This window comes from Miniopterus schreibersii, assembly GCF_964146895.1.
Source record: "Miniopterus schreibersii genome assembly, chromosome: 18".
Lineage (NCBI taxonomy): Eukaryota > Metazoa > Chordata > Mammalia > Chiroptera > Miniopteridae > Miniopterus > Miniopterus schreibersii.
Window position 1 is genome coordinate 841,160 of NC_138121.1, and position 21,356 is coordinate 862,515.

Consider the following 21,356-nt stretch of genomic DNA (forward strand, 5'->3'; position numbering starts at 1 on the left):
AAGTGACACATGAAGTCTCACCATTTTTTAAAAGAATGTATCTTTATTGATTTCAGAGCAAGGAAGGGAGAGGGAGAGAGAGAGAAACATCCTGCTGTTTAGTGCCTTGTTCATGGTCTGTTTTCTCCACTAAAATTTTAGCCCCACTAGGGCCGTCTTGCTCACTGCTAGACCCCCTCGCGCCCGACACGCGGTAGGTGCTTGTGGCACATTTTTGCCCCCAATGCCTCCAACTTGCCCCTTGCTCCTTGAGTCTGCACCCTTGGGCGGCCCGCCCTCACCACGTGAGCTTGACCAGCTGTGGCGCATTTTGACCAATGGCCTGGGGACAGCTGGGTTGCATAGAGGCTTAATCAGTGCTTGGGAACTGGGGTTTCCGTCTGTTGCCCGGCAACCACCCGTGAGAATAAGCCTGCACAAATAAGTGGAACCTCAAATCAATCTTTCTCTCCCCCCTTCCTCTCTCTCTCAAATCAATAAATTAAAAAAAAAAATTTAACTTGTTGAATGAGTGAGTGAAGCAATGATTGTCTCGCCTTTCCCAGGTTCTGCCAAGAACATTTCCCACCACCTCCCACGGGAACCCTGCCCCTCACCTTTCTTGTCTTGGTCGTCACAGATGGACGACCCCACCTTCACCGCCACCCAGTCTTCCAGGAAGGCGGCACCCTTGTCCCAGGCCCTGCTGTCCTGAGGCAGCGGCATCTCTGTCATTTCGGGCTCCAGCAGCCCCTGCAGCTGCTCCAGCCGGAAACTGCGTGTCTCCTGGTGGTGCCCTGTCCGCGGTGCTGAAACGCGCTCGCCACAGACAGGCCCGCGGCGCTGAAACGCGCCCGCTAGAAAAGAGACCTGTCCGTGGTGCCGAAGCGCAGGCTTCAGAGGCCCTGTCCGTGGTGCTGAAACAAGTCTCTAAAAAAGGGCCTGTCCGCGGTGCTGGAAACCTCCCAAAGAGACCTGCCCGTGGTGCTGGGCCCTGTCTGCTGGGCTGTCCGTGGTGCTGAACCCCTTTCCCCATAGACCTGGCCATGGCGCTGAACTTCATTGGGAAACCTGTCAGATGCTGAATCTCTAGGCAGAATGCACAGCTCCCTCTAACGCTGACTTCTTCAAAGAACCCACCCGCCTAGGAAAACCCTGCTGTTGCCTAGAAACAAAGCTCTCTGGGCTGTGGGGAGCGTGGGATGATAGCAGGTGAGGGCAAACACTACAGTCATTTTTAAGAGGCAGCCTTGGCTCTTAGGTTGGCAGGGCCTAGCTACTTTATTGTCATGAGAATTCCTGCCAGCATGGGGAGGGGGGGGTTAGTCTGATCTGAGAGAGGACTGCTCTCCTGTAACTCTGAGACGGCCCAGCCTGGGGGGTCTCCCGCCGCCTAGCTGGGTTTCTGCAGGAGGGGCCTTCCCCCCACCTCTGAGCCTGAGGGCCTGGGCCCAGCCTCTGGTCTGACTATTCCCAAGCCAGGAATCCAGGGCTGGGAGGGGGCGGGTGGCCTCGTATCTGGGGCCCGCCTGCTGGGTTCCTGAGGTTCTGGTCCCCTCCCAACCCCCGCTCCGCACAAGCGTTGACGCTCATTTTGACAAGACAATCGGTACCTGTATCTTTCGCACCTGATGATTGTTTAAAATGACTTTGATCTCCCTTAATTAAAAGTTTTATTTTAAAAAAAATTAACAGACCACTATGAGAAACTTTGGCATCCGAAGCGATTATTGTTGCTTCCTAAGGCTGAAAAAAAAATTTCCCCGTGAACAACTTGGCAACTTCTGCTCATTAGCTTGGGGCCTTCTAGCGGGTGTTGTAAGAAAACCGGGGGGTTGGAGGGGGCGAGGAAACCCACAGATGGCGACAACCTGACCTCTGCACTAGATCCAGGCGTGCGTGACAAAGTGAAAATGTCCCTTGTTTACTATGGGGGCCACCTCCCCCTCTTCCATTCCCTCCCTTCCTCCACTTTACTATGGAGGAGACGGAGACGCAGACGCTAAGTGCGTTGTCCAAGCTCTTACGACAGTTTACCCCGAGCTGGGTCAGGGGCCCTGGAGCCACAGTGAACCCGGCCACGTTCCCAGACACTAGAGCTGCAGGGACTTGCTTTCCACTGGGGCCGGCCGTGCGGATGCTCCGGAAAGCGCTCGAGCGCAGGGCGGGGCCTGTCCCCAGCGAGCAGGTTCCCAAGACCCCCCTGGGCGGGACTGGGCTCCACGGTGCGCTACCGGTGCGCTCGGACGCCGGGAGTCCCGCGCTGCCGCACAGGCTCCGGGCCCGCCCGCCTGGCGTGGATTCTGAGGTCCCCCGCCGCCGGCTACGTGTGGACCCTCAGGTGCCGCGTGAGGTTGGTGTTCCGGCTGAAGGCCTTCCCGCACTCGCCGCACTCGTAGGGCTTCTCCCCCGTGTGGATCCTCCGGTGCACGGTGAGCGAGGAGTTCTTGATGAAGGCCTTGCCGCACTGGCCGCACCGGTAGGGCTTCTCGCCGGTGTGGATGCGCTGGTGCTCGATGAGGTAGGCGCTCTGGCTGAAGGCCTTGCCGCACTGCGCGCACGCGAACGGCCTCTCGCCGCTGTGGCCCGTCTGGTGCGCGAGCAGGGACGAGCGGCCCGCGAAGTGCTTCTGGCACACGGGGCACTCGTAGGGCTTCTCGCCGGTGTGCACGCGCCGGTGCTGCGTGAGCGAGGAGTTCTTGCTGAAGGCCTTGCCGCACGCGCTGCACTCGAAGGGCTTCACGCCGATGTGGAAGCGCTGGTGCTGGATGAGGTAGGCGCTCTGGCTGAAGGCCTTGCCGCACTGGCCGCACGCGTAGGGCCGCTCGCCCGTGTGGTTCCTGCGGTGCAGCGTGAGCGACGAGCTCTTGTTGAAGGCCTTGCCGCAGTCCCCGCACGCGAACGGCTTCTCGCCCGTGTGCGTCCGCCGGTGCTCGGTCAGGTGCATGTTCTGGCTGAAGGCGCGCCCGCACACGGCGCACGCGTACGGCTTCTCCCCGGTGTGCGTGCGCTGGTGCACCACCAGGTGCATGTTCTGGCTGAAGGCCTTGCCGCAGTCCCCGCACGCGTACGGCTTCTCGCCCGTGTGGATGCGCTCGTGCTGGGCCAGGGACGAGGTCTTGCGGAAGGCCTTCCCGCACACGGCGCACGCGAACGGCTTCTCCCCGGTGTGCGTGCGCTGGTGCGCGGTCAGGTTCATGCGCTGGCTGAAGGCCTTGCCGCAGTCCCCGCAGCGGTACGGCTTCTCCCCGGTGTGCACGCGCTGGTGGATGGTGAGCGACGAGCGCTCGATGAACTGCTTCCCGCACGCGGCGCACGAGAAGGGCTTCTCCCCGCTGTGGGTCCGCTGGTGCTTCCTGAGCGAAGAGCTCCGGCCGAAAGCCTTGCCGCACTCCCCGCACGCGTGGGGCTTCTTCTCCGCGCGGAGCTCGGGGGGAGGGCGGGGGCCTGAAGTCTCCGAGTGTCTCCCGCGCCTGGCAAACGCGAGGGTCCCCGCTCCTCTCGGTCCTTCCGATCCCGGCGGGGCCGGCGCGGCGCTTCGGCGGACGAACGCCTGAGATGCACGACGTCCCGGGGCTAGCGCCTGGGAAGGGTCCAGCGGCCCCGGACAGGCCCCTGCGCTCCCCTGCGGCGGCCCCCCGCGGTCGCCCCGTGTCCTTGCTCCTCCACAGGCGGGACCCCGCGCACCGCTCCTCCGGGGTCCCGCCGCCGCCACCCCAACGGCTGGCCCGTCTTGCGAACCGTGCGCCCGGGGGCCCGGCTCCTTCGTGTCAGGTCTGGTCTCCAGGTCTGAGGGGAGGGAAGAGAAGACACGTGGAGTTAACGTGGAGTTAACGCTGGGGCGGAGGAGCCGCCAGGACGACCCCGCCCCGCCCCGCCCCGCGGGTGGCGGCCTGTCCCGGGAGGGCGGAGGGAGGCAGCGAGCGACACGGCGCGGCTTGGGGGGCGAGAAGGGCCCCTCGGGCGTGGGCGCAAAGGCGGGCAGCAGAGCGCAGAGCTGGGCAGACGGGCACCCGAGAGAGGACGGCGGCCGGAGGGGCGGATGGAAGGCGCCGCAGACCCCGCGAGCAGTCGCTGCGCGCCCCGTCCTGCCCGCGCCCACCGGCTCCGCTTCCCAGAGCACCCCTTTCATTAGAAACGACAAACTGAGGGCGGGCGCCCGCGTGGGGGGCTGGTCCTCCGCCATCTCCCCGACCGCCCAGCCCCCCAATAGCCCGGCCCCCCATCCCCCGCCGCCCAGCCCCCCCAATTGCCCGGCCCCCCACCCCCCGCCGCCCAGCCCCCCAATTGCCCAGCCCCCCTCCCGCGCTGCCCCGCCACCCAGCCCCCCCAATTGCCCGGCCCCCCACCCCCCGCCACCCAGCCCCCCAATTGCCCAGCCCCCCTCCCGTGCTGCCCCGCCGCCCTCTGCGCGCCAGTCCCGTGAATTTCTCAGTTTCGGGCCCAGGGGGCTCCCCTGAGCTCCGGACTACAGCTCAGGGCATTTAAACACTGTGCGATCTTACCCGGAAATCTCAGCGAGGAAGGGCAGGTTCAGCCGCCCCAGGCCCGCCTCCCTCGGCGGCAGGAGGGCTCGCGGCGGTGGCCGCCCCGCAGCGCCGAGCTGAGACACCCCCCCCCCCCCCCCCGAGCCGGCAGCGGGGTTTCAGGGTCCCCTGAGCGCTGACCTCTCCTAGGCGGCCCCCGCCCCCGCCCCCGCCCGCCGAGCCAGCTGGGGGTACCGGGGGCCCGCTGGGCGGCCGCGCGGACATCGCGCACCCAGCGCTCCTGATGCGGAGCCGGGTTCCGAGCCTCCAGCCCCAAGTAATGAAAGGGAAGGGAGGCTCCTGGGAGACCCAGGCAGAGGGGCCGACGCTCCTGCGAGGCGACCGGAGGCGCCAGTTCGGACAGAAGGCGAGGCGGCGGGCAGCTGCTGCGTAACAGCTGATTCTGGGGCGAGGGAGGGAGAAGGGAGGCACCCCGCGAGCCCAGCGCCCTTGGGCGGCGGCCTGCACGCTCGCCACGGGGGCGCCGCCAGCCGGGCCGCACCGGCCCACCGCGCGTGGAAAGACTGCGCGGCCGGGCTCAGCGGACGAGCGTCCACCGGGCATCAGGAGGCGGGCTCCACCCGGTCGCGGCACCGGCGGGGCGCAGGGGCAGCCGAGCCGTGACTCTCAGCAGCGATGTCTCTCCCTTTCTCTTCTTAAATCAATAAAGAGATATTTTAAAAAGATTTCTGGAGCCCTAGCAGGTGTGGCTCAGTTGGTGGCGCGTCACCCTGTACCCCAGAGGGTGGCGGCCGCTCCCGGGTGGGGCACTGCGGGAGGCACCAAGGGGCGCTCCTGCGTCGCGCTTCGCCTCCCTGCCCCCTCTCAGGGCGGGCTCAGGCTCAAAAGAAAGAAGGAAAGAGGCCCGGAGAGAGGCGGGGGATGGCTGCGCAGCATGAACGTTCTCAACGCCACGGAACTGCGCACCTAAGGACAGTTAAAGTGGCTAACTGTACGCTACGTATATTTTGCCACCATTTAGAAAATTTAAAAACATTTTAATAAAAAGCAAACAAGACTCAGTAGTGATCCTTGACTCACCCCTTCCCTCCCATTGTCCCGACATTAACAGAAGCCGCCGGACGTGAAAACCCGCTTGACCAGGGCAGGATCCAGGCATCACAACAGGTGACCGTTGGTGGCCACCCGGAGCTTCCTGCCCAAAATGTGACCACAGCCTCTCCCTCCGCCTCTGCAACCACTCTCCACCCCCCAGGGAGAGGGTCTCAGGAGTCAGACCAAACCCTCCAGCATCTTCCCAGTGCACCGGGGTCAGTCCACGCCTTGCTGCTCCCCGGCTCCTCTCTGCCACCCACCCCACTTGCCCTTTGGTCCGCGTGTCTATCATTCGTTCAGTCTTTTTCTTGTTTATTCCTAGGAACTCTTTATATATTTATAATCCTCTGACTGTCAGACATGTGGTTAAATACTATTCCCCATTTCATCCCCTACCAACTTCATTTTCAGTCAAATCTGTCAAGTCCTTTTTATTCCCCTGTCACCCCGCGGTGCCGGCAGGTGGTGAGTAACTCGACGAGGCTGCCCCCTTACCCAGCGAGACCAGGTTCCTGTAGTTTTCCAGCATCACATCTCTGTACAGGTCCCTCTGGGCGGGCTCCAGCCACTGCCACTCCTCCTGGGTGAAGTCCACGGCCACGTCCCTGAATGTCACTGACTCCTGTAAGAGGACACCCACAGCCGCTCACCGCAGGCCGCTCCTCACAGAGGTCGAGGGAGCCAGCCAGGAGGGCCCAGAGGGTCAGGGAAGGCGCACAGGATGTGTCTGACGTGGTTTCCACAAGGTGCAGAGGTCTGAGGGCCTGGCCACTCAGTGTCCCCGGTGCCTAAGTACACTGGATGGTCCTCTGACAGCCAGGTAAAATATGGGACTGTTCAGAGCAGACAGAGAGCTGGGGAACAGGGAAGCAATGAACGGCCAAAATGACCCTGACCCAGTGAACTGACACTGAGAGACACAGATTGGTTTCCTCCCACGTGTGATGGTACATGCTTCAGCCATCACTTCCCAGGTGCCCGCTGGTGTCTCCTGAGGGCCCCCAGGGCAGGACAGGTCGCTCCTGAGCTGCCCTGTCCCCTGCAGTGGACGGAAGCCAATGTCAGGGCCGTTCCCTCCCTCCTCAGGCTGGACACAGCCCCCCTAGGAGACCGGGCTGGGCCCTGGGCCCTGAGGGGGTCTGGGAGGGTAGAGGGTCGTCCCTGCTCAGGAGCCTGACCCTTAGGAAGGGTGTACGAGAGGGTGACATGACTCACTGGGGCCTCGCTGGTCAGCGGCTGGGCGGCCATCCGTCCACTGCCCACGGTGACCAGGGACGGGCAGGCTGTGCACAGAGGGAGGAAGAGAAAGGCACAGTGAGAGAACAGGCCGAGGCGCAGGACAGACGGACACTCCCACCGGGAGACAGGCGGAGAGGGACATGCACCCCTCTCATGTGCGGCCCGTGGCATACAAGGCACTCGACATGTCTCCGACTCAACCCTCCTAACACCCTACGAGACGCATGCTACTCCCACTCACCCCGTTTCACAGATGAGGAAACTGAGGCCCAGAGAGATAAGCCACTCGCCCGAGATGAGAGCTGGGATTGGAGTTGGGCTGAGGACCCCCTGGTCCACATGCTTGCTGCCTTCAAAGTGCCCGTCACCCCCCACCGACACGCCCCCAACACGCCCGTGTGAGCATGCACACTGCCAGGCCTGCAGCCTGGGGGAGGAATGGGACCCTGCCCCCTCCCTGGGTCTCAGTGCTGGCCCCAGGCCCCGCAGACACCCCAACGCTGCCCCCACCCTCCGGGGCTCCCCCAGATCTCCTGGGGTTACCGTGAGGCTCAAGGGACACACGCAGGGAGCCTGGAACCAGGCGCCACCCAGTAAGAACTGAGTCCGTATCTGGTGTTGATATTACTGCTGCCCTTAGTCGAATGAGGTCCAAAGAGTGGGACACAGGCACCCCGGGGCTCTCAGGGGCAGAACTGAGGTGTCCATCTGTCTCCGGGACCCAGGACAGTGTGTGGCACACAGGAGGCGCTCACAGGTCAGACAAACCGAACAAACGAGCCAACGTCTGGAGCTGGCGGAGGCGCAGGGACAGGGGCCTCCCCACACAGCCCCGCAGCCTTTCCGGAAAGTGGGCTGTTAGTGGACGCACCCAGCACCCAGCACCCAGCACCCAGCACCCAGCAGCCCTGGTCCTGCGGCTCTGCCCGTGGCCATAAAGGCCCCTCGTGAAAGGCTACAGGTGGACAAACGATGGTCCCGGCACCACTGTTCCTGGAAGCAAAACACTAACCAGCGAGCCCTGGCGACAAAAGCAGTTCCCTCAGTAACAGGGTGGGGGAGAGGGGGCCCAGGCCCCCCGGGCAGCGAGGGGCGGCCAGCCGGGCACCCCAGGCCCTGGATGATGGGCGCGGGCGCGGGAAGGGTGCGGCCCATGCCCCTCGCCCGCCTCTGACCGCGCCCCGGGCGCAGCCACTTCGTGATGAAACAGAACTTCACGCTCACAGATGCTCCTCTGCGGGCGCGCGGGGGCCAGCGGCGCGCCCCAGCTGGGCCCGGGGCCTCGAAAATGCCTCCGTCCCTTTCGAAACGGCGAGGAAAGTGGCTCTAATCCCGCCCCGGCCGCCTGTCCTGCGGCACCGCAGCCACGGCTGTCACTCAATGTCACTTCAAGGGCCGCGCGGTCCGACACACCGCAGACCTCACGTCCCGACCCGCTTCTCGCTGCGCGGGCCCCAGGGCCCTGCCCACGCGCGTGGGGGCCACGCAGGCGCCCGCCACCCTCACTAACGCTCGGGGCGCCCGGCACCGACCCCAGGCGGGCTCGGACGGGAGCCGGGACGGGGGACGCAGCCACACGCCCACGCAGCCCCGCCCCGCGGGGAACACGGACGGGCGGACACACGGACGGGCGGGCCCGGGGGCCCCTGCCCCGGGAGGCCAACCGGGCGGCCCACGCCCGCGGGGCCGGGGCCAAGGCCGGGCCGGGAGGCCCCCAGACACCGCGCGGACGGCCCGGGCGTCGGCCCCGCGCGGCCACCGGCGCCGCCTTCGCGCCTCCCGCGCACCAGGCCCGCGGGGCGAGGCCGCCGCCCCCGCCCGAGCTGCGCGTCCGCCCCGGGCCTCGCCCCCCTCCCCGGCCCGCACGCCCCCCTCCCCGGCCCGCACGCCCGCCCGGCCCCGCCCCGCCCCCTCTCCCCGCCCCGCCCGCGCCACACTCACCGGCCGCGCCGTCTGGACAATGACCCGCGCCCGGCAGGCCCGCCCGGCCGCACTGCGCCTGCGCGGACGGGCCGACTACAATCCCCAGAAGCCCGCGCGCCGCCTCCGCTCGGGCCTCTCGCCGGCGGGAGGCGGAAGGACCCGAACCCGGGACGCGGCGGCGCGGCTCCATCTCCCAGAGGCCCCCGCGGCGCCGTGGTCGAGGGGCGGGGCTCGTGGGGATCGGGGCGCGCGAGGGAGTGGGGGGGACGGGGGGGACGGGGGAGACGGGGGGGCGGCGCCGCCTGCGGCAGCCTCGCGCGGGGGTGCGGGAGGGCCGCCCCGCGTAGGGGTTCGCCGCCAGCCCCGCCGTCCCCCGAGGTGACCTACGGCCTCGGCCTCGCGAGCGGGCCGCGCGGGGACAGCGACGGACGCGCGGTCCCGCGGGGGGGCGCCGGGCGTCTCGCTGCGCTGGTTGCGAGCGTTTCCTTCAGCCTCTGCGCTCTCTCCGTTCTGACCCCACGTTTTCCGCCTGGAAGCCGGGTCCTGGCTCTGCGCCGCCTTCGCCCCAAGCCAAGGCTATGGAAGCGTCCTGCTTGCCTTGTGCCCGTGCCTCGCACGCCCACCGACTCGGGGCCCGGCAGTGTGCGGGGGACCCGCGTCTCCCGCTGCAGTGACCGGGGCTCGGCGCACAGACGGGAGGGTCTGAGGCCTCCGCCCCTGCGACGCCCGCGGCGCCCCAGCCTCTGGGCCGAAGCGGACGCGCCCGTCCAGGGTCAGAGCCCCTCGCGCGGCCTGGACAGTGCGCGGCACCGCAGGAGTCCCCGGGGACCAGGCGCCCTGACGCTCCCCCTGCAGGAGTCGCGGGGGACCCGGGAGCCCTGACGCTCCCCCTGCGGGAGTCCCCGGGGACCAGGCGCCCTGACGCTCCCCCTGCAGGAGTCCCCGGGGACCAGGCGCCCTGACGCTCCCCCTGCGGGAGTCCCCGGGGACCAGGCGCCCTGACGCTCCCCCTGCGGGAGTCCCCGGGGACCCGGGAGCCCTGACGCTCCCCCTGCGGGAGTCCCCGGGGACCAGGCGCCCTGACGCTCCCCCTGCAGGAGTCCCCGGGGACCAGGAGCCCTGACGCTCCCCCTGCAGGAGTCCCCGGGGACCAGGCGCCCTGACGCTCCCCCTGCAGGAGTCCCCGGGGACCAGGCGCCCTGACGCTCCCCCTGCAGGAGTCGCGGGGGACCAGGCGCCCTGACGCTCCCCCTGCGGGAGTCCCCGGGGACCCGGGAGCCCTGACGCTCCCCCTGCGGGAGTCCCCGGGGACCAGGCGCCCTGACGCTCCCCCTGCAGGAGTCCCCGGGGACCCGGGAGCCCTGACGCTCCCCCTGCAGGAGTCCCCGGGGACCCGGGAGCCCTGACGCTCCCCCTGCGGGAGTCCCCGGGGACCAGGCGCCCTGACGCTCCCCCTGCAGGAGTCCCCGGGGACCCGGGAGCCCTGATGCTCCCCCTGCAGGAGTCCCCGGGGACGAGGAGCCCTGATGCTCCCCCTGCGGGAGTCCCCGGGGACCAGGCGCCCTGATGCTCCCCCTTGAGGAGTCCCCGGGGACCAGGCGCCCTGACGCTCCCCCTGCGGGAGTCCCCGGGGACCAGGCGCCCTGACGCTCCCCCTGCGGGAGTCCCCGGGGACCAGGCGCCCTGATGCCCCAGTGGGCGCGCCCCTCCGGGGCTGGCAGGAGCTACTCAAGGGCCGGGCTGAGGAAAGTGCTCTAAGGTTACCTGGCGATGACTGCACAACTCCGAGCATGACGTAAGTCACTGAACCCTGTACTTCGGGGGTGCACTGCAGGGTACGGGAACTGTACCTCAGTGAGGCTGTTAGAAAGGCGCCTCCACCAGCCTCCAAACCACTATTGCCAGAGGGAGACGAGCTCTCACGATCCTGAGACCGCCAGTTCTCTCTTCCTGCAACACTCGGAGGCATAACTGTCAGCCGTGGGACTATCACGACTATTCCCCTTCTGCCCCTTGTGTCTGATAGTTACCCCTTGTTCTCCCCCCGCCCCCCACCTCTAATGCCCACGGTCCCGGGGGTAGTAAGGCCTCCTCCCAGACCTCCCTGGCTCCTTTTACTTTGTTGATTTTTTAGAGGGAAGGGGAGAGAGAGAGAAACACTGATTTGTTGTCCCACTTATAGATGCATCATTGTGTGTGCCCTGCCCAGGGATCGAACCCGCACCTCGGCTTGAAAGGACGAGTTCTAACCAACGTGCCACCCGGCCAGGCCCTAGCTCCTTCTTTAGGTCATGTCTGATCATGGTACATACCACATTCTTATTACATAGTATTTCAGTGTTTTGTCTTCCCCCACTTGATCTGTGAGGGCAAAAAGTCTTCGTACATTTTGCACCCAGCTGTATCCTCAGCATCTAAAACAGTGCCTGGCACATTAGTAACTGCTCAGTTAACATTAATCGAATGAGTGCTACATCCCCAACGTACTACGACATTCCTCACTGTACCACAATTCTATTGGTTTGGTAACTTAAAAATACATTGGGATTTTTATTGGACCACCACTGAATTTACATATTTAACGTGGGGAGAAATATCTTTACCAGACTGAGTCTTTCTGTACAGAGACATGTCTAGCTTTAAAAAATAAGTTTAGCCCGGCCGGGCGTAGCTCAACGGTTGAGCATCAACCTGGGATCCAGGCAATTGGGGTTCGATTCCCGGTCAGGGCACATGCCCAGGTTGTGGGCTCGATCAATGACTCTCTCATCATTGATGTTTCTATCTCTCTCTCTCTCCCTCTCCTTTCCTCTCTCTGAAATCAATAAAGATATATTAAAAAAATAAATGTTTACATTTTAACATATACATGTATAAGCTAATTGCAGTATATGTTTTTCTGTTTCAGTCTCATGGGAAGCTTTGTATTTATTTTACGCTCTAGAACAACATAAATATCTCAGGAATCGTCCGTGGTGCGTTTCCACAGGTCAGTGTTGAGCTACCTTTCTCAGTTTACTTCATGGCTATGAACCCATTTGAGTTTTCCAACTTGTCTATTGACTTGTTTTTAATACTGTCCCCTGGCTAGTCCTACATTCTACCAAATGCTTTTGTCCTAATTGGCCTATTCTCACTTCTAAGTGCCAGGTGAGGAGGGTTCCTCGTCAGCAATGCTGTGCTTTCATATTTGTTCACGGAGGGAGCAATAAGCCACCATGTTACCTTGTGTATCCAGAATCTTTCAACTCTGGTTGTGTTCACTTTTCATACCTACAGGCAGAGTAAAGAGTCCTCTGTTTGCTCTTGAAATCTGCAGGTTTCTTAATCTGGACCTTAATCTGGTTCATTTTACTTGCAGCTGAACATAACTGTAAGGCAGCGTTTGCATTAATGGCACTAATTATGTGCATTATTTAACACAGTCTTCAAAACATGTTTTGAATGGAAAAATAACATGAGTGCAGACTTTTATTTTCAAAAGATTAAGCTGGCCACAGTGTTAAAACTATGCACTTGAGGGGAGCAAGAAGGAAAATGGCTATAATGCTATTCCAAAAATCTTGGACTATGACGATGGGTCATGTAATGGGAAAGAGTAGATGGATTCTAGAAGTAGTTAGGAGACTGAATCTAGAGGACCTGGTGGTATGGGAGAGAGGAGGGAAGGACTGAAGATGGCTCTCCAGTATGAATTCGATGATGAGCGAGATGTACACTCTGCCTGAAGGCTTTTCCGCATTCTTTACATCCATAGGGCCTTTCTCCAGTGTGGATTCTCCTGTGTAGCGTAAGATGGGCAACCTGGCTGAAGGCTTTGCTACATTCCTGACACTCGTAAGGTTTCTCTCCTGTATGAATTCTTTGATGCAGAGTAAGGGATTTACGGTGGCTAAAGGCCTTTCCACATACATTACATTCATAAGGTTTCTCACCGGTATGGCACCTTTGGTGACAACTCAGGGACGCCTTCTGTCTGAATGCCTTTCCACATTCGAGGCACTCGTATGGTCTTTTTCCAGTGTGGAGTCTCTGATGTTGGACGAGATAGGAGCCGTCACTGAAGGCCTTCCCACATGCAGTACATTCATAAGGCTTCTCGCCAGTGTGGACCCTCTGGTGTTGGACAAGGTGTGCGACTTGGCTGAAGGCTTTCCCGCACTCCTTGCATTCATGAGGTTTCTCTCCAGTGTGTATTTTCCGATGCTGTGCAAGGTGTGCGTTCTGGCTGAAGGTTTCGTTGCACTCCTTACATTCGTAAGGTTTCTCGCCAGTGTGGACTCTCTGATGATGAGAGAGGTGTGTGCTCTGCCTAAAGGCTTTCCCACATTCCTTACACTCATAAGGTTTCTCTCCGGTGTGAACTCTCTGATGAAGAGTAAGCGAGCCGCGATGGCTGAAGGCCTTCTCACAGAGCGCACATCCGTAAGGCTTCTCGCCTGTGTGAATCCTCTGATGGACGGTCAGGGATGAGCCATGGCTGAACGCCTTCCCACACACGTTACATTTGTAAGGTCTCTCTCCAGTATGAATTCTCTTATGCTGAATAAGTCCTATGTGATCTGTGAAAGCCTTCCCACAATCGATACAGTCAAAGGGTTTCTCTCCCGTGTGATAATATCGCCGATGACGTATAAGAGAAGCATTCTGCCTGAAGGCTTTCCCACAGTCGACACATTCATAGGGTCTTTTTCCAGTGTGAATTCTTCGGTGATGGGCCAGGGATGAACAATCGCTAAAGGCCTTCCCACACTCAATGCATTCATAGGGTTTCTCTCCAGTATGGACCCTCTGATGCTGCGCGAGGTGTGCAAGCTGGCTGAAGGCTTTAGTGCACTGCTTACACTGATACGGTTTCTCTCCAGTGTGAACTCTCTGGTGTTGAACGAGGTGAGCATTCTGGCTGAAGGCTTTCCCACACTCAGTACATTCAAAGGGTTTTTCTCCCGTGTGTATTCTCTGATGCTGAGCTAGGTGGGCACTCTGGCTGAAGGCTTTTCCACACTCGGTACATTCGTAGGGTTTCTCTCCAGTATGAATTCTTTGGTGAAGAGTAAGGGTTGAGAATTTGCTGAAAGTTTTCTCACAGTCTTTACATTTCAGGAGTTTCTTTTCTCCATAGATTTGCTTGTATTTTTTCACAAATGAATATGTTTTTAAGCTTTCTTTATCTGTGTCAAAATTGTATATTCTCTCTTCAATGGGAAATATGTGTTTTATATAAGATAATGTATTCAGATGAAAAACTGTCCCAGATTTGTCAGAGTGGTCATTTTTTTCAATAAGTGCATCCAGAGGATTGACTGTCTCTTGCCTAAAATGTGGCTTCCGACTTACCAGCTCCCTCTCAAACAGGTCTTCACCTTTCCACTTTTTCCCTAATGTGGAACATTCAAGTTTATCACAGCTTGTAAGTCTTTCCATTATCATTACCTGGGATAATTTTTCTTCATAAATGTCCTGGTTTAGAGATAATTCTTTGGTCATCCACACATACTCCAAGTCTGAAAGACATTAAGAAAGCAAATGTCTACTTTAATGCTAGCAGAACAGAAACTTCCCAAATGAAACCAGGTGAATCAAACAGTTACTGAGCCCGCAGAGGTTAATGTTTCTGACAGTTCTTAGATGAAGTTAGGCACTGCAACCTAACTGGACATTTCTGGAATGAAGCCTTCCTGGCTACAGTATATTATTTTAAGATGACTTTTAAGATTTTATACCAATATCCATAATTGAGATTTGTCTGTAATTTCCTTTTTGGATGCTATTTTGGTAAGATAAATGGTAACATTTGTTATAAAATGTTATGCTGTCTTTATAAACATATTTTTTCAAAGTTCTTTTTATTCGCTATCACAAAACATTTTAACCAACGTTGATGATATTTTTCCTTAAAGACTTTATAGAATTTAGAGAGAGAAGAAAGGCGGTTGGGGGAGAGAGGGAGAGGGAGAACATCTATTTGTTGTTCCACTTATGTATGCGTCGTTCATTGATTGATTCTTGTATGTGCCCTGACTGGGGATCGAACCCACAACCTTGGTGTATGGGGTCGATGTTCTAACCCACTGAGCCACCCGGCTGGGGCAACAATCCTCTGCTTGGAAATATGAGAACTGAAAGTAGGAAAAGGCCACACTACAGCCACAGAACAAACTGAAACCACCTCACAGAAGCTCATTTCCCTGCAATATATATCTATACTCTGTTAACTGGTTTTCTAAACAGCTTTCACACAAGGCATGGAAAAATACTTATTTAAGTGTGAAGAAAATAAACTGGGCCAGAAAGCCCAACGACTACAATAAAAGTGGGAGATGATAAAGAAGCCGGGAGGCAACGTTAGTGAGCTAATTTCTTCATCTTTCATATGGGTATCAAAGGATGACGTTCTGAGTTTCAAGTGGGTAAAGTTTAAAATACAGATTTGAAAATATATAAAGACATAAAAGTAACAACCTTGGGATTAAGAACCTTTCCAATTCAAAGGGTGGGATGGTGTGGAAGGACAAATCATATGTAAACAACAAAGCAAGAAGAATTAATAACAACCAAGAAAACTGATTAAAAGCAGCAGGAAGAACACAGCTATGATACTTAGCCCAACAGACACATTTTTTAGAAAGGGAAAGGGTTTAGACCAATTCAAAAAACTAAACACAATTTGTGTAAAGAATTCAGAAATGTTGCAAGTCAGGAATGATCATAACAATGTGGTGCTTGAGCGAAACTAGGTCAACACAAGTGGCACGTAACAGTTCGGAAACAGACGGTGGGACTGGCAGGAGATCAGTGGAGGGAAGGCGGCACTCACACCACCGAGGGACAGAAGATGGACTGAAACATGAGTCGGAGGCAGGCCAGCTGGCTGGAGCATCGTCCCCACACACCAAGGCTGCGGGTTAAATCCCTGGTCAGGGCGCAGACACGAGTCAACCACCGATGCATAAATGAGCGGGACAGCAAACCGGTATTCCTCTCCCTCTCCCTCTCTCAAGTCAATAAATACAATTAAAAAAAAAAAATGGAGTTGGAACAAGATGTTTCAGTTTGGGAGGGATTTTGAGAGGTGTTTTCCAACAGCACTTACAGGGAAGAAACATTTTGAGAATAGGTTCCCCAGCTCTGGGAACCCTGTACTTACCTGGGCCCAGGCCTCCTGTCGTCTCTCCATTCGTCACCCAGGGCTCTTTGCCTTGCTCCAACAAGGAGATCACGTCTGGCTTAGAAACGCAAAGACCTGCGCATGAGAAAAGAGAAGATAACCGCCTATGCTGTGGCCATTCCAGAACGAGGACCAAGTCCGAATGGCACCGGGAGAAGGGGGACGTTGTGGGAAGATGCTGATAAAGGCACGAGGGACGACGGAGGTGGAAAGGTTCCCGTGGGGAGGTGAGGGAGGCAGACACTCACCCACTGACACCAGGCTCCTGTAGTTCTCCAACATCACCTTCCTGTACAAAGCCCTCTGGGCAAGATTCAGCCATGCCCACTCCTCTCGGGAGAAGCCCACGGCCACATCAGTGAAGGTCACCACCTCCTGAAGTGACACAAACATAATCCTGCTCAGTGGTCACGTCGTCACTCAGCTGGCTCTAGGGTAAAGGATTATGCTGTTTACTTACCACGTGTGTAAGTAATTGCACTGGGGATCTAACTGATGCAGGTGTGGGAGTTGGTTACTGGGCAACTTTTCTGCCTAGTTATACTGTACATATTAGGAAAAATAAAAAATATAAGACACACTCTCTGCTCCTGGAGCTTTTACAATTCTATGAAATTTATGAGCCTTTATTTAAAAAATGTTGACTGCATTCAAAACAATATCATGAAGTATTAAATTATTTTTACCTATCGTTCGGAGCTAGACTGCCTTTCTACGTGGAGAAATTAAAGAGCTCTGGGACGGCAGGGGAACGTCTGAGGGAAGGATGCTGACCTGACGAGCGTGATCTCCATCTACACGGCATGTTCTAAGAAACCTTGGTGTTCCTAAGAGGTTAAGAGCTGTGCCTGAACAACTGAAAGGAAAAAATGCCTAGCAACACTCATTTTGAAAAAAATACATATTTGAATGAGAAGAGCACATTTGGAAAGTTATTTTTTGATGGTCTGCTGAGAAGTGTCAGGAGAGAGCATCTGAGGCAGGCACATGTCAAGCAGCATGTGTTTGGTTACCTGGGCTGAATTTCTGGACCAGCTAGCAAGCGATGCCCACTCATCCACTCTGGGGTTGCTGGCAAATTTTCCTTTCCTTCTTTTGTGGTTTCACTTCTACTGACATCTAAGAATAAGTTTTAAATAAGCACCAGAATAAAAGGTCAGATTAAAGAATTCAGACTGGTACCGACTAGCTGGGTAATCTTGGCCAAGTTAATTAACTCCCCCGTGCCTCATTGTACCGGCCTGAAAAATGGGACTAATTTTAGCACCTACTGTAGTTCTTTCTAGTCATGCCAATACTCACTTCCGGGTTTTATGGTAGGAGTTATTGGGGAGGGGAGATAAACATGCCACATACTTGGTGGTACTCCAGACCGCTGCTCCAGGCAGGCTGTTCTGGTTTTACGGCGGCATCAGTGGGAAAGACAGGGCGGAGTGCTCATTCCCTCTTACCCAGGACAAGGACACTCCCAAATTTGGTGTAAAGTATTATTTTTAAAAATTCATGTCGTTGCAAATAAAAAGCCTCCTCATGTTCAGTGCTTCCTGTGCATCAAACATCATATTGTAGTTCAACTTGTGTGTGTGTGTATCTGTATGTGTGTATGTATGTGTGCATGTGTGTGCATGTGTATGTATGTGTGCATGTGCGTGTATGCGCGCGTGAGCATGTGAACGTGTGTATGTATGTGTGCATGTGTGTGCATGTGTATGTATGTGTGCGTGAGCGTGTGTGCACACATGCTTGAAGAACTACATGGGCACGTAGGCAAACAGCAGCATAAACAGCTAATGTTTAAATAGTACTTACTGTGCACCAGGTACTGCTCTAAACACTGATGACATATGAACTCATTAATCCTCACAACCGTCCATAAATTCGCACTACGACCCTTCCCACCTTACAGCTGAGGACGCTGGGATTAGGGTGACACATCCGGTGGATCTAGCGTTTGAACCCAGGCAGTCTGGCTCCAGAGTCCACGTTACCAACCTTCATGCCATACTCTGCCACGCTTAAAATCCTTTCCTCTGACAACAATCATGCTTTTCCTTCGAATGTTCAAACGCGCTAAGAAACAAGTTCCATTGGTGCTGCGTGCCCTTGGCGTTATATCTGGTAAGGAAAGGTGTTGGGCTACGACAGAAGTCGCTTGTGGCGTCTCCGATATAAGATACAGCAGTTTCACTGCCCTAGGTGAACTTGGACTCCTCCATCTCCTCAGGAAGCAACTCAGGAGTCGCTTCCTCTGCGACTCAAGTCCTCCCACCCCCTCCCCAAGGAGGCAAAATGGAGTTAAAGTGAAGCAGATTTCCTCTTGCCAGACTGTGACCTGTCACAGAGCTTCAGCAGTCCAGAGGAAGGGACACCTTTTTCCAAGGCACCCAAAGGTGCTTACATGGGCTATTAATGACCCTTGCCCACGGCTCCACAGGAGCCACTCTCCGCGGGCAGCACTAGTCACGCTGTAGACATAAATGTTTGCCGCCTCTTCGTTTCTCCAACAGGCTGCAAGCCCTCTGAGCGCCAGCCAGGATGGGGTCTTGGGAACTAGGTAGGCTGTGGCTCCTAAATTTCCTTAAGGACTGTATTTCTGGGTAGTCATAGGCTCACACAAAGGCTGAGCGCAGGGAAGGGCTCCGGTGCGTCATTTCTCTTTTCTTTTTTGAAAATATGTCTGTATTGATTTCAGAGAGGAAGGGAGAGATAGAAACATCCTGATGAGAGTCGCTGGTCAGCCGCCTCCTGCCCCCCGCTGGGGATCGAGCCCACAACCCAGGCATGTGCCCTGACCGGAATCGAACCCGGATCGCCTGGATCCTAGGTTGACACTCAACCCCTGAGCCCCGCCCGGCCGGGCAGGCGGGTCGTTTCTTGAATGAACAATAATCACCAAGTAGACAGAAGCACCAGCTCTGAGACGATGCTGGGCCGCCTGAGCCTGTCCCTGCGACCCCACCTCTCATCAGGAAGGGAGGAGACAGGACCCAGGGCCCGGGGTGGAGCTTCTAGGCGGACACCTTTCAGAAGGCAGCAAACATTACCAAACCCTGAGAAGCAAAGCTGTGTGTGCGGGGCAAAGGGGTACACGGACTCACCCGGGACACGGCTTCAAGAAGTTCAACGCCCATCGCCGCCGCCGCCTGGCTCCTCATCTGAGGGCTTTACCGAGGGCCGAGCTGGGAGGAGAAAGGCGCGTGGGAGACTGAGCTGGGAGAAGCACAGGCCTTCAGCTCCCTGGTTTTTTGTGTGTGTTTTTTTTAAATATATCTTTACTGGTTTCAGAGAGAGGAAAGGCGAGGGAGAGAGAGATAGAAACACCAATGATGAGAGTCACTGATCGAGCCCGCACCCGGGCCTGAGCCCCGCCGGAATCGAACCCCGACCGCCTGGGTCCCAGGTCCACGCTGAGCCGCGCCGCCGGGCTCCGTTTCCACTCTCACGCCCACGCAGCCTCCCGCGGCCCAGGCGCCGCCAGGCCACCTCGCCGTCACCCTGGAGCTCCGCCCGCTCGGGGGTCGGGCTGAGCCCACCCCTCCCTCTCAGAGCCACCCCTTCATCGTCCACAACAGATGTGGGGCCGCACACATCAGCCCTCTGACCTGGCGGCGGGGCTCGGCAGGTGAGCCTCGACCTGGGACCCAGGCGGTCGGGGTTCGATTCCGGCGGGGCTCAGGCCCCGGTGCGGGCTCGGTCAGTGACTCCCATCACTGATGTTTCTGTCTCTCTCCCCCTCTCCCTTCCTCTCTCTGAGATCAATAAGGATATATTAAAAATAAAAATTAAAAACACACAACGCGCGGCCACGGCGGGGTGGCCTTGTGGGCGGGCGCCGTCCGCTCGGGCCCGGTCCCGCGGGGGGGGGGGGGGGGGGGGGGACCAGGCGCTGACCTCACAAGAGAGCGGGACAGCACGCGCCGCTCCGCGCTCTCTAAAAACAAGAATAATAACAAATGAAAGCGGAAAAGCCCAGAGGGGTTTGGGGTCTCACCCTTTTCTTGTTAAGCCTCGCAGGGGGTTTTCCCGCGCGCTCCAGGGAGGGAGGGAGGGACGCGGGCCGCGCCGAGCACCCACCTGCGCCCCCGCCCCTGCGCCCCCGCCCCTGCGCCCCCGCCCCTGCGCCCCCGCCCCTGCGCCCCCGCCCCTGCGCCCCCGCCCCTGCGCCCCCGCCCCTGCGCCCCCGCCCCTGCGCCCCCGCCCCTGCGCCCCCGCCCCTGCGCCCCCGCCCCTGCGCCCCCGCCCCGCCCCTGCGCCCTCGGCCCCGCCCCTGCGCGCTCCGCCCCGCCCCGCGCCGGGGTCGCTCCAGCCGAGGTTCCGGCGCCTCTGGGCCCGGTTTCTCCAGCGGCCCCGGCGGTCAGGCGGCGCCGCCCCCCGCGGAGGGACGTCCCGGGGCGGGCGTCGGGGCTGCGCCCGGACCTCCTCTTGCCGTCGCCGTCCTCTCCGCGCCTCACGTCCGCGTCTGTGGACGGAGACCGGCGGCGTCCACTCCGCGCGTGCCGGGGCTTCCCTGCGGTCCCCTTGCAGCGGGCGGCGGGGGCTGGGCAGCTGCGCACCGCGGGCTCGGGGGCCCGAGGGAGCGGGGGCGCGGCGGGAACCTCCCCGCCTCGGGGGGCGGGCTCCCGGCGCCCCGAGGCTGCGGGCCTGCCCTCCTGGGGCCGCGCCGGCCGCGCAAACGCCGCGTCCCCCGAGCGCACCGCGGGGCTGACGCTGCGCCGGGCAGCGGGGTGCTCGCTCCCCGCCCCGCCGACGCCCAGGCTCGCGATGCCCCGGTGCGGCCCCTGGCCCCGGGCCCGCGGCGCCGCGCCACCCGCCCCTCACCTCGGCGCTCAGCCGGGGACGCGCGGGCCCGTCCGAGCCGCGGCCCAGGCCCCAGGGTGGCCGCGCGGGCTGCGGGGTGGCGGGGCCTGCGGACGGTGGTCTCCCCAGGGCTGCGGGCCGACGCCGCGTCCTCCCGGGCCGCTGGGGCGCCAGACGCGGGAACTCGCGCCCGGGCTCCCACCTGTCACCCCGCCCCGTCAGCCCCGCCCCGTCAGCCCCGCTCCATCTCCCCCGCCCCGGCACCCCTGCGCGCACGCGCCGCCGTCAGCCCCGCCCCCCGAGACTCGATCGCGCCTGCGCACCCCTACCCCTCGCCGGAAGTGGGCGTGTCCTCGAGCCGCGACGCCCCCTGGGGGATGTAGTCCCTCCCGGGCATGGGCGCAGTTCTGAGGGCGGGCGGCGAAGCCGTGGGACACGGTTCCCCTCCCCGCCTGGTGACCCCGCCCTCCGTCTCCCATGGGTGCTCCTGGGCGGGAACGGCTCCGCTAGAGCCTCTCAGCCCCGACTCTGGTCCCAGAAGCACGCGCGGGGGCTTCTGGGAACCGTGGCTGGTGCGCGGGCGAAGGGCAGGCTCCCACGGCTGAGCCGCGGGCCTCGGGCCCCGGCGGGTGGGGGGCCGGGCGCGAGGAGCGCAGCCTCCGCGGGCC

The 21,356-nt window shown here is 59.6% G+C and overlaps 2 protein-coding genes across 6 annotated transcripts; both read right to left on the bottom strand.

Moving 5' to 3' along the window:
- Positions 1-1,610: 1,610 nt before the first annotated feature.
- Positions 1,611-12,061, bottom strand: ZNF71 (zinc finger protein 71). Of its 3 annotated transcripts, none has more exons than XM_081119300.1 (4): positions 11,997-12,061; positions 6,777-6,844; positions 6,057-6,183; positions 1,611-3,768 (listed from the first exon to the last, which is right to left on the bottom strand). In XM_081119300.1, the coding sequence occupies exons 2-4, from the start codon at positions 6,807-6,809 to the stop codon at positions 2,303-2,305; spliced, it is 1,626 nt and encodes a 541-aa protein (XP_080975426.1). In that variant the 5' UTR covers positions 6,810-6,844; positions 11,997-12,061; the 3' UTR covers positions 1,611-2,302. The 3 variants fall into 3 exon arrangements, with proteins under 3 accessions (XP_080975426.1, XP_080975424.1, XP_080975425.1); XM_081119298.1 differs by lacking the exon at positions 11,997-12,061 and adding an exon at positions 8,742-8,783; XM_081119299.1 differs by lacking the exon at positions 11,997-12,061 and adding an exon at positions 7,042-7,140.
- A 98-nt stretch (positions 12,062-12,159) lies between these two features.
- On the bottom strand, positions 12,160-20,912 carry ZNF470 (zinc finger protein 470). Of its 3 annotated transcripts, XM_081119295.1 has the most exons (5): positions 20,710-20,912; positions 18,990-19,070; positions 16,140-16,266; positions 15,871-15,966; positions 12,160-14,227 (listed from the first exon to the last, which is right to left on the bottom strand). In XM_081119295.1, exons 2-5 carry the CDS (start codon positions 19,044-19,046, stop codon positions 12,357-12,359), a joined length of 2,151 nt encoding a protein of 716 aa, XP_080975421.1. In that variant the 5' UTR covers positions 19,047-19,070; positions 20,710-20,912; the 3' UTR covers positions 12,160-12,356. The 3 variants fall into 3 exon arrangements, with proteins under 3 accessions (XP_080975421.1, XP_080975420.1, XP_080975422.1); XM_081119294.1 differs by lacking the exon at positions 20,710-20,912 and having other exon boundaries at positions 18,990-19,142; XM_081119296.1 differs by lacking the exons at positions 18,990-19,070; positions 20,710-20,912 and adding an exon at positions 16,352-16,506.
- Positions 20,913-21,356: the final 444 nt, after the last annotated feature.